This window comes from Salmo salar, chromosome 05 (assembly GCF_965601325.2).
Source record: "Salmo salar chromosome 05, fSalSal1, whole genome shotgun sequence".
Classification (NCBI taxonomy): domain Eukaryota; kingdom Metazoa; phylum Chordata; class Actinopteri; order Salmoniformes; family Salmonidae; genus Salmo; species Salmo salar.
Window position 1 is genome coordinate 18,374,562 of NC_138295.1, and position 11,480 is coordinate 18,386,041.

The 11,480-nt window shown below is 39.8% G+C and overlaps 1 protein-coding gene across 3 annotated transcripts; it reads right to left on the reverse strand.

Moving 5' to 3' along the window:
* Window positions 1-2,090: 2,090 nt before the first annotated feature.
* On the reverse strand, window positions 2,091-11,027 carry LOC106604395 (seipin). 3 transcript variants are annotated; one of them, XM_014198971.3, is made up of 10 exons: window positions 10,804-11,027; window positions 9,814-10,120; window positions 5,833-5,914; window positions 5,553-5,696; window positions 5,226-5,255; window positions 4,824-4,958; window positions 4,572-4,669; window positions 3,707-3,836; window positions 3,419-3,512; window positions 2,091-2,853 (listed from the first exon to the last, which is right to left on the reverse strand). In XM_014198971.3, exons 2-10 carry the CDS (start codon window positions 10,065-10,067, stop codon window positions 2,567-2,569), a joined length of 1,254 nt encoding a protein of 417 aa, XP_014054446.1. In that variant the 5' UTR covers window positions 10,068-10,120; window positions 10,804-11,027; the 3' UTR covers window positions 2,091-2,566. The 3 variants fall into 3 exon arrangements, with proteins under 3 accessions (XP_014054446.1, XP_014054448.1, XP_045573917.1); XM_014198973.3 differs by lacking the exon at window positions 5,226-5,255; XM_045717961.2 differs by lacking the exons at window positions 4,824-4,958; window positions 5,226-5,255.
* Between the last annotated feature and the right edge of the window lie 453 nt (window positions 11,028-11,480).

Here is an 11,480-nt window from a genome sequence, read left to right on the forward strand (position 1 = left end):
GTGGTACTCTATACAGAATGTTTTACTAACAGGCCTAACTACTATATGATATTAAAAAAAAAATCTTAGGTGACTTGATTAATGTCATAAATAAATATAAAATACACTGCATTTTTTTTGGACAGATTGTGCTGTGAACATGTTTTTGAGTGACATAGACAGAATGTGAAATGTAGGGCGTAAATGCATAAATGCTATACAAACACCAGTAAAATAATTTATAATATTTGTTAAATGAAAATTATGAGGGGAACATGGGAGACATGAATGTTTGTCACTAGCTAGGTTTAGATCGCATTGGCGACAGATTTTCATGCCAATATTCTAAAATCCGCATAAAAATAATATGTGCATTTTCCCACCATTTATAAGTTTCCATTAAATTGACTTCATTGTTGCAGGTAAAAGGCTGTGCGTGATGACATGTTGCACATAAAGATACATTTTTGCGGTTAAATTCCCATGTTCCGATTAGAAAATACAAGTTTAAATGGGTTTCCGTCGCATTTTCAACTCTACTGATGGTTTTATCAAAAAATAATTTTGCGTTATATAGGGTATTGGCACATGCGCTCGAGCCAACAAAACTATCTGCTCGCTGTTGGCTAGCGCACGTATAGCCTATATGATGAGATCATTATTACGGACAAATTAGCGAGATACTTTTTATTTGTCAAATGGCAGCCAAACATTCATTATCATGTCACCAGAATAAGACCCTCAATATTTATTGGAAAGCAGCATCAAGCTCATTTACTTGCACTTTCACCTATAGCCTATAGCCTGTAGCCTATAGTAAACTTCATGCCATCGTGTGACTCCCAAGTTTACTTCTATATGATGGTTATTATATCAATATATGTGCATTAAAAGCGTTTCCACCTACATTTCAAGCATAATTAATTTTACTGACACAAAAAGAGCCCACCTTGTCTAGCGTATTTTGTTTTGCCAACATTTGAAAAGTTTACAGATAAAGTTATGTTTCTGTATCGACATTTACGATACTTTACTTCAATAAAAAAGTTGGATAGAATTCTGGTTACTAATCACGTTTCCATCCAACGTTTTTATGCAAGCAAAGGCATGCCTTATTAAAAAAAAAATGACAGCTGTGAAGTTTAGGTACACTTTTATGAATGCCAACGGATCATTTGTTCGTTCGACATGGGATATTTTTGTTTCGGTAAAAATAACTATGTGAGAAATTGCAGTGTAAACGCCTTTATGCGTAAATATTGATATTATAACTATCATATCGAAGTAAACTTGGGAGTCAGTAATACCTATCATATCGAAGTAAACTTGGGAGTCAGTAATACCTATCATATCGAAGTAAACTTGGGAGTCAGTAATACCTATCATATCGAAGTAAACTTGGGAGTCAGTAATACCTATCATATCGAAGTAAACTTGGAGCCAAGCGATGATATGGTGTGTGGTCCTCCCACTACCACTCGGGAAGCCATGCAGTTTATTAGGCTACAGATGAAGTAAATTATGAAATTCATAAGGTGGTGAAAGCGCACTGTGATGAGGTTGATGCTAATTTCGATAAATATCGAGGGGTCTTATTCTGGTCACATGATGATCGATGCTTGTCTGCCGTTTGACAAAAAAATGATATACTCGCTCTTATCCATAATAATCTCATGTAAACTAGTCTAGCTGCACAGCCTGGTCGTCACTAGTTACCACATTTACAAAGTCGTAAACCCCGCCCATTTCTACAATTTATCATAAAATGTGATTTTAAACCTAACCACACTGCTAACCTTATGCCAACCCCTAACCTTAAATTAAGACCAAACAGCAAATATTTGTTTTCATTAATTTTTACAATAAAGCCAATTTTGACTTAGTGGCTGTGGTAACAAGTGGTAACCGCACAGCCTACCCGCACTTTATATGCGAGCTATTGGCTGGAGCGCGTGTGAAGAGACCAGAGTAGACACATTTGCTATTTAACGCAACAGGTTTTTGTGACAAAACTATCTGTTCGGTAGACTTACATGAAAACTTAAGCGAGAAAGTACATTTTGTGTGCCCTACATCATCAAGCAACAAGTAAGTTTGTTGGAAACCACTGGTGAAAAAATGTTAATATTTTTTTAATATGGATTTTAGAATATTCACATGAAAATTTGTTGCCAATTGGATGGAAAACTATCTGGTAACATGCAAACATATTAAAATGAGGAAGGCACTTTGTGTTGTCATCCACCCTGAATGTTTCATAATACTGAGGTCATCTGATATAACCCTTACTCCATTTGTGCAATACTGTAGGCTACAGTAAAATGGTAATCTTAGGTGGAGGCCTATGGTCAAATATTTCAACATTGTCTGGTTTTTGCTTGAATCATCACACAACTTTAAATAAACTAAATAAAAGAGGACACAAAAAGTAATATATTCACAGAGCTTTAAACATATAAGGTTTTTAAACTTAACAAATCTTCATATTGTTTTACAGTAACAAAGCACAAGAGGGCCCCTCTAAAGATAATACTTTGGCCCCCAACTATTGGTCATTAAGCCACTGTGCATCCATTGGAGCTCTCCATCAGGATATCACACAGGTTGAGGTTCCAGTCAGTGTGCTAGGGATGCTGTCTGGCTGCTTTGCCGTCTCAGATGACCCTTCCAACTCTGGGTCAACAGACATGACCATATTCTCCACCTCTTCCTCAGCAATGATCTCTTCTTCGTCTATCTCACTCTGAAACCTTCCATGTCTGATGTCCATCCCCCCCCCACCTGCTTTGAGAATGGACTCTTCCTTCTGGTTCAGATGGGTTGCTGTAATCTGATGTGCCTCCAGTAGTGCATCCGATGAAGAATTCTCAATTCCTGAGTGAAAAGCACACCCAAACATAACATCACGCTATAGGAAACAAACACATGATACATCTCACACAGGTGTGTGTACAAGTGTGTACTGTCACGTCCTGACCAGTATAAGGGTTATTTGTTATTGTAGTTTGGTCAGGACGTGGCAGAGGGTATTTGTTTTATGTGGTTCGGGGTGGTGTTTTTGTAGAAGGGTATTTGATTTATGTATTCCGGTGTTTTTGGGCACTGTTCCTTGTTAATGTATTTCTATGTTTAGTCTAGTTAGTTGTATTTCTATGTTTAGGTTAATGAGGGGTTGGACTCTCAATTGGAGGCAGGTGCTTTCTCGTTGCCTCTGATTGAGAGTCCTATATATGGGTATGTGTTTGGTGTAGTGTTTGTGGGAGATTGTTTCTTGTTTTGCCTGTGTGAGCATTACAAGACTGTTTTGTTGTTCGTGCGTTCTTCGTTTTCGTTTGTTTTTTGGTGTTCTCTTTATTTCAAAGAAATATCAAGATGAGCATCCACATTCCTGCTGCGTTTTGGTCCTCCATTCCAGACGACAACCGTGACATGTACTTACCTGTAGTGTCATCCTGGTTATCTTGTAGGAGTTCAGTGTCCTCGCTCTCGTCCATCCCGGCTAGCCTCTGATGAAGATGAATCCTATCTCTCACCTCATACACACACGCCCAGACACATACATGAACACATGCAGAATATACTAGAACGTACAGTGACTACTGTCTCTGAAGAAATGTTTTGGACAGGTACGAGAACAGTATACACAGGTTATGAAAAGATTCACTACACTGTCTCACTATGTGAATCATACCATGTTCTCCTGTTCTTGGGGCCATTCCATTCTCACCTTTTGGGGGTTGATAAATCGGCCCCAGATGAGCCTCAGGTAGCTGAAGAGGAGGAGGACACTGAGGAAGGACAAGTTACTGGCCACACCCATTACTGCTGACAGTGTCGGGAAGTTGTACAGGAAGTACCTGATGAGGGGAGAGAGGAGCAGTGGTGTAAAGTACTTCAGTAAAAATACTTTAACATACTTATTAAGTAGATTTTTGGGGTATCTATATTTTTGACAACTTTTACTTTTTCTTCACTAAATTCCTAAAGAAAATAATGTACTTTTTACATTAATTGGAAATGTATACTTTTACTTTTGATACTTACACTACCGGTCAAAAGTTTTAGAACACCTACTCATTCAAGGGTACTTCTTTATTTGTACTATTTTCTACATTGTAGAACAATAGCGAAGACATCACAACTATGAAATAACACATATGGAATCACGTAGTAACCAAAAAAGTGTTAAACAAATCAAAATATATTTTATATTTGAGATTCTTCAAATAGCTACCCTTTGCCTTGATGACAGCTTTGCACACGCTTGACATTCTCTCAACCAGAAAATTGTAAAAAAAAAAAAAAAAAAACCTTGAATGAATAGGTGTACTATAACTTTTGACTGGTAGTGTAAGTATATTTAAAACCAAATACCCAAGTAGTATTTTACTGGGTGATTTTCACCTCTACTTCAGTCATTTTCTATTAAGGTTTCTTTACTTTTACTCAAGTATGACATTGGGTACTTTTTTCACCACTGGAGAGGAGGTGGGTGGGGGGGATTAGTTCATACTTTCATGTAAATGTGTTACTTTTTAAGTAAATCCAAATGTTTCATACTTGTTAAAGATTTAATATGAGGTAAAGTGAACCTTATGCCAGTGAAGTGAGCGTGAATGTAGAGATTTGCTGAGTAGATCTGCACCCTTTGAGACTGGATTTCAATGATGGCTCCTATAGAGGGGGCATACTACAGAGAGAAAGGGATTAGCCCTGTACACACACACACACACACACACACACACACACACACACACACACACACACACACACACACACACACACACACACACACACACACACACACACACACACACACACAAACTGGCCAGCCAGAGACTCACAGAATCCTCTCTGTATTCGGAGAAGAGCTCCACCTCTACCAGCTGTTTCTGGTCAGCCGTTCCAGACAGGAAGAACGGGATGAGAAACAGTGTTCCCAGAGTCTGAAGCAGGCCGGAGCGATACCGCAGCATTGTCTAATAGGAACAGGACATGGAGCAGGACACCCTATAGCCAATGTATACAGTTACTAATGCATATTTTACTTTATTGTCCATTGCCACATTCCTCTGACATACTGTACCTCTGTCATAAAGCTTATTACACTGTAAAAAAACACTACATAAGAGGTATCATACGCAGTTCTATAGTTATGTTTAACTATATAAGAGATGTCATAAGCAGTCATAGTATGCGGTATGACAGCTGCGTGGGAGGTCAGTGTGCGGCAGCGGCGTACTCACAAAGCGAGAGCTGGAGCTGAGCTGCCTTACCTGAGACAGCGAGGCAGACCAACATGGTGGTCAATTTACCAATACAGGACAATCAGAATATTTAAATGTGCAGCTGATTTGTTCAGATTCAGAAGATATTGATTGTTCCCATTGCTGGGCAATTTGGTTGCAGCGATATACAAAAATCGATCATACACTTAAAATACACCACACCAATACAGATCAAAACAGATTAATGTTAAAAAGTGCAAAGCAGGGTTGTTTAATATTTAACTATGAGATGCACATTAACAAATCCAACACAATACTTGATATTGCCAACACTGGTCAACTCACAGATCGTGCTGAAGAGGTCACAGTCTGCCCCTGTCTGGAGTAACAGAACATCTTGACCATGAACATTCCTAACTCCTGATTGGCTGGCGACTCGGGCATCTCCAGCTCCAGAGAGATCCGATAGGGCTGGCCGTATGTCATCACCTTCAGAGGGAGGGTTCAAATGAGTTCAAACATCATAGTGAAAACCTCCCAATTAATTCTGTGAATTTGGAAAACGTTTCTAATCGTTACATAGGCTAATAAAGGTGGATGGATAAACAGTGTATATAAGGATCACCTGGTTCTTGCCATTCCTCAGGAGAGAGACGTTGGCGGTGGGGAAGGAGCAGAGAAGAGAAGCTGAGGAGTCACAGTCTGTCCTGCAAAAGGAAAGGGAGTTAAAAACGTAATGAATTCCAATTATTGCAAAAGTATGTATGTACTTTAGGTATGGGAGGAAGAGAGAGAGAGACGGAGAGAGAGGACCTGCACCGAGAGAACCCATGCCAAGAGAACCTACATCTAGACCACAGCATCACCAGCCACACCCCAACCAGCTAAGATCACCACAAGCAAACCCTGACCTCACCCTATATAGGCCCTCCCATATCAGACCTATGCCCCTTCTGCCCCCCTATGCCCCCCACCCCTAAGGCAAGGACCTCAACATGACAGCAGGACATATGCCCAGGCCGTGAGTAGAGCAACAGGCCCAACCACACAAAAAAACACTAGACACTATGGAACACAAAGCTCTTACTATCTCATCCTGGAATATACAAGGTCTGAGGTCATCTGCCTTTGGCCTAAAGAGCAGAAACACAGACTTCAAAGAAATTGGAAATACAGACATTGTTATCCTACAAGAAACATGGTGTAGAGGAGACGGGCCCACTGGTTGCTCTCTAGCTTACAGAGAGCTGGTAGTCCCATCCATCAAACTACCAGTTGTGAAACAGGGAAGAGACTCAGGGGGTATGTTCATTTGTTATAGAGCCGACCTAACCCACTATTAAATTAGTCAAAACAGGAACATTTTACATCTGTTTAGAAATTAATAAGGAAATTATGTCAACAGAGAAAAATGTCCTCATGTATGCTACCTATATCCCCCCAATAGAACAGGCGGACAAACACCTACCTGGAGGTGACAGCATTCCCTCCTCCATATGCCCCCCTAGACACAACTACGACAACATTACCAACAAAAATGGGTCACAACTCCTGCAGCTCTGTCGGATGCTGGGTATGTACATAGTCAATGGTCGGCTTCAAGGGGACTCCTTTGGTAGGTACACCTATAGCTCATCCCTTGGCAGTAGTACTGTAGACTTTATCACTGACCTCAAACCAGAGTCTCTTAGAGCGTTCACAGTCTGTCCATTGACATCCATATCAGATCACAGCAAAATCACACTACTTGAACAGAGCTATGCTCAATCGTGAGGCATCAAAGCCAAAGGAACTGAATAATATTTAGAAATGCTATAGCTGGAAGGAAAGTAGTGTGGAAATCTAACAAAAAAACTATTAGGCAACAACAAATTCAAATCCCTTCTAGAGAATTTACTGGACAAAATGTTTGTAAACTAGAAGTAGAAAACCTAAACAGTATATTTGACCTCTCAGCTTCCCTATCAAATCTAAAAATGTAAACCTAAGAAAATGAACAACAATGACAAATGGTTTGATGAAGAATGCAAAAGCCTATGAAAGAAATTGAGAAACCTGTCCAACCAAAAACATAGAGACCCAGAAAACCTGATACTACGCTTTCTCTATGGTGAATCACTAAAACAATACAGAAATACACTACGGAAAAAGAAGGAACAGCACGTCAGAAATCATCTCAACTTTATTGAAGAATCCATAGTGTCACGTTTACTCCCGTTCCCCCTCGCTCGACGTTGCCAGTTTACTCACTATTACGCAAACCTGCCACCATTGTTACGCGCACCTGCGCCTCATGACACACACCTGGACTCCATCACCTTCCTGATTACCTCCCCTATATCTGACACTCCCCTTGGTTTTTTCCTCAGGCGTTATTGACTCTGTTTCTGTTTATATGGTTCATGTCTGTACGCTACTCTTGTTTTGTTCCATCTTCATTTAGTTATTAAATTCACTCCCTGTTCTTGCTTTCCGATTATTAGCGTACACGTTACACATAGAATCGAACCACTTCGGGGAAAATTGGAAAACTATAAACAAACAACGACACGAAGAGTTATCTATCCAAAACGGAGATTCATGGATAAACCACTTATCCAATTTGTTTGTCTCTATAACAACAAACAGCAAAAACATAGACATGATCAAATACAAATCTTAGAATCAACTATTAAAGAATACTAGAACCCACTGGATTCTCCAATTACAGTGAATGAACTACAGGACAAAATACAAACCCTCCAACCCAAAAAGGCCTGTGGGGTTGATGGTATCCTAAATTAAATGATAAAATATACAGACTACAAATTCCAATTGGCTATACTTAAACTCTTTAACATCATTCTCAGCTCTGGCATCTTCTCCAATATTTGGAACCAAGGACTGATCACCCCAATCCACAAAAGTGGAGACAAATTTGACCCCAATAAGTACTGTGGGATATGCGTCAACAGCAACCTTGGGAAAATCCTCTGCATTATCATTAACAGCAGAATCGTACATTTCCTTTGTGAAAATAATGTACTGGGCAAATGTCAAATTGGCTTTTTACCAAATTACCATACGACAGACCACGTATTCACTCTGCCACACCCTAATTAACAAACAAACAAACATTCCAAAACAAAAGCAAAGTCTTTGTTTTGCATTAATTTAATTAATTTCAAAAAAAGCTTTCGACTCAATTTGGCATGAGGGCCTGATATACAAACTGATGGAAAGTGGTGTTGTGGAAAAACATACAACATTATAAAATCCATGTAGACAAACAACGTGTGCAGTTAAAATTGGCAAAAAACACACACATTTCTTTCCACAGAGCCAGGGGGTGAGACAGGGATGCAACTTAAGCCCAACCCTCTTCAACATATATATCAACATATTGGCTAGGGCACTAGAACAGTCTGCAGCACCCGGTCTCACCCTACTAGAATCTGAAGTCAAATGTCTACTGTTTGCTGATGATCTGGTGCTTCTGTCCCCAACCAAGGAGGGCCTACAGCAGCACCTAGATCTTCTGCACAGATTCTGTCAGACCTGGGCCTTGACAGTAAATCTTGGTAAGACAAAAATAATGGTGTTCCAAAAAAGGTCCAATTGCCAGGACCACGAATACAAATTCCATCTAGACACCGTTGCCATAGAGCACACAAAAAACTATACATACCTCAGCCTAAACATTTAACAGGTCATTTCCACAAAGCTGTGAACGGTCTGAGAGACAAGGCAAGAAGGGCCTTCTATGCCATCAAATGGAACATAAAATTCGACATACCAATTAGGATCTGGCTAAAAATACTTGAATCAGTTATAGAACCCATTGCCCTTTATGGTGTGGGGTCCGGGGTCCGCTCACCAACCAATAATTCACAAAATGGGATAAACACCAATTTGAGACTCTGCATGCAGAATTCTGAAAAAATATCCTCTGTGTACAACGTAAAACACCAAATAATGCATGCAGAGACCCGTTAATTCTACAACCACATAAAAGAAAGCGATTCCCAAACCTTTCATAACAAAGCCATCACCTACAGAGAGATGAACCTGGAGAAGAGTCCCCTAAGCAAGCTGGTCCTGGGGATCTGCTCACAAACACAAACAGACCCCACAGAGCTCAGGACAGCAACACAGTTAGACCCAGCCAAATCATGAGAAAACAAAAAGATAATTACTTGACACATTGGAAAGAATTTACAAAAAAACAGAGCAAACTCTAATGCTATTTGGCCCAAAACAGAGAGTACACAGTGGCAGAATACCTGTCCACTGTGGCTGACCCAAAAATAAGGAAATCTTTGACTATGTACACTTCCTGCACTTCCTAACCTTCTGCCAAATGTATGACCATATTTCCCTCAGATTACACAGCCCCACAAAGAATTTGAAAACAAGTCCAATGTTGATAAACTCCCATGTCTATTGGGTGAAATACCACAGTGTGCAATCACAGCAGAGAGAGAGAGGGAGAGAGAGCGAAAGAGAGAGACAGAGAGAGATAGACAGTGTGTGTGTGAGAGAGAGAGAGAGCAAAAGAGAGAGAGAGAGAGAGAGAGAGAGAGAGAGAGAGATAGACAGCGTGTGTCTGTATGTGTGTAAAACACACCTGTAGTAGTAGTGAACAGGTGTGCTGTAGGTGGCTAGGGGCATGTAGGAGTAGTAGAAGCTCCCGTAGAGGAAGATGGCGGTCCATAGTAACAGTCCCAGAGCACACAGTAACAACGCTCCCTGTAACACCCTCTGACGCGCCTGCAGTGTTACCATGGTAACAGTGTCCCAGAGCCAGAGCAGCGCCGGTCCAACTGGATCACCTGACTCATGATGACCTCCGGTGCCCATAGGTTCAGTTCCTGTGTCCATCTCTGGAGTGTGGATGATCTATTCTGATGCTTGATAGAATTTCTCTGGTCAAGCTATCCGGTCAGGTTCGCATAAAAAAAATATATATTTGATTAAAAACATAAACGGGATAGGTGCAGTGAAATGTGTTGTTTTACAGGGTCAGTCATAGTAGTACAACACCACTGCAGCATATTAGGGTTATGTGTCTTGCTCAAGGGCTCATCAACAGATTTTTCACCTTGTCGGCTCGGGGATTCAAACCAGCAACCTTTCAGTTTCTGGCCCAATGCTCTAACTTCTAGCGTTTGATCTATTATATGAACAGAGCGAAAGGCAGACCTATATCTGAGGGCTAATGACAAGAGACTATTGAGACCTGTGTGCCACAGGACAGAGTGTTGAAGGCACAGACAGTGATCGCAGTGATGATTTTGAGTGGTATGAAACCACTGGGTCTAATTTCACAAGTCACAAGTGTAACCAAACTACATCAGATGACGAGATGAGATGAGTGAAGTTTGTCAAGATAGAAAGGGTAGCGATTGAAGAATACAGAATATTCCTAAAAAACTGATTTATAAAGGAACTAATTCAACAGTGGACACTCAATTTACCTAAATATACCAACAGTAACAATTAATACACGTTGAATATTGTCCTTCAATGATAAAACTGTGGGAAAAGATATAGTCCTATATTAATAAACTCTCTGTTACTGACACAGAGAGCACACTGCCAAAGTATTAAAACTCACCTCCAAATGTCTCAATGACCTCGGATATTGGTGCAGAGATAAAATAAAATGGTGTTATTGTTTCAATAACTTATTTGATAACGAGCAGTAAAAGTTGTCCCCCTTCTCCCAACTTCTTCTCTAAGAGCGTGTATTGCAGCACAGATAAAACGATATAAAAACACGGTCTCAGTGCCTTTATAGACAAGCTCTCCAATAGGCTACTGAAATAGAAAAAAAGCACCGGATTGGTCGCGTCTCTCACGTAGGGTTACAGTTTAAAACTACTGTAGAACGTTTAAATGAAACTTAAAATGCATATTTAAACAATAACCGAACAAAGAAGACAGGGAGTTATTTTGCAAACAGAAAATTCAACTGATATCAGTATCACCCATACCAGCACAAGTCATTTCTCCTATATCTGCATAAGGAATTGCTCTTCACAGACTTCAGCTGTGTTGTTGAGTAATATTTTGGATGTTGAAATATCCCAATATTTGGTACCAAGTCGGATCCAGTTTCTTCACAATAGGATATTAAACAATTTCCTGTCTCTGGGTTTGGATATGAATTCAAATATAATAATAATATTTTATATATATATATATATATATATATATATATATATGTGTTATTATTATGCATATTTTCTCTATTAGATTGCAGTGAAGTGCATGCATTACTTAGCCTATAAC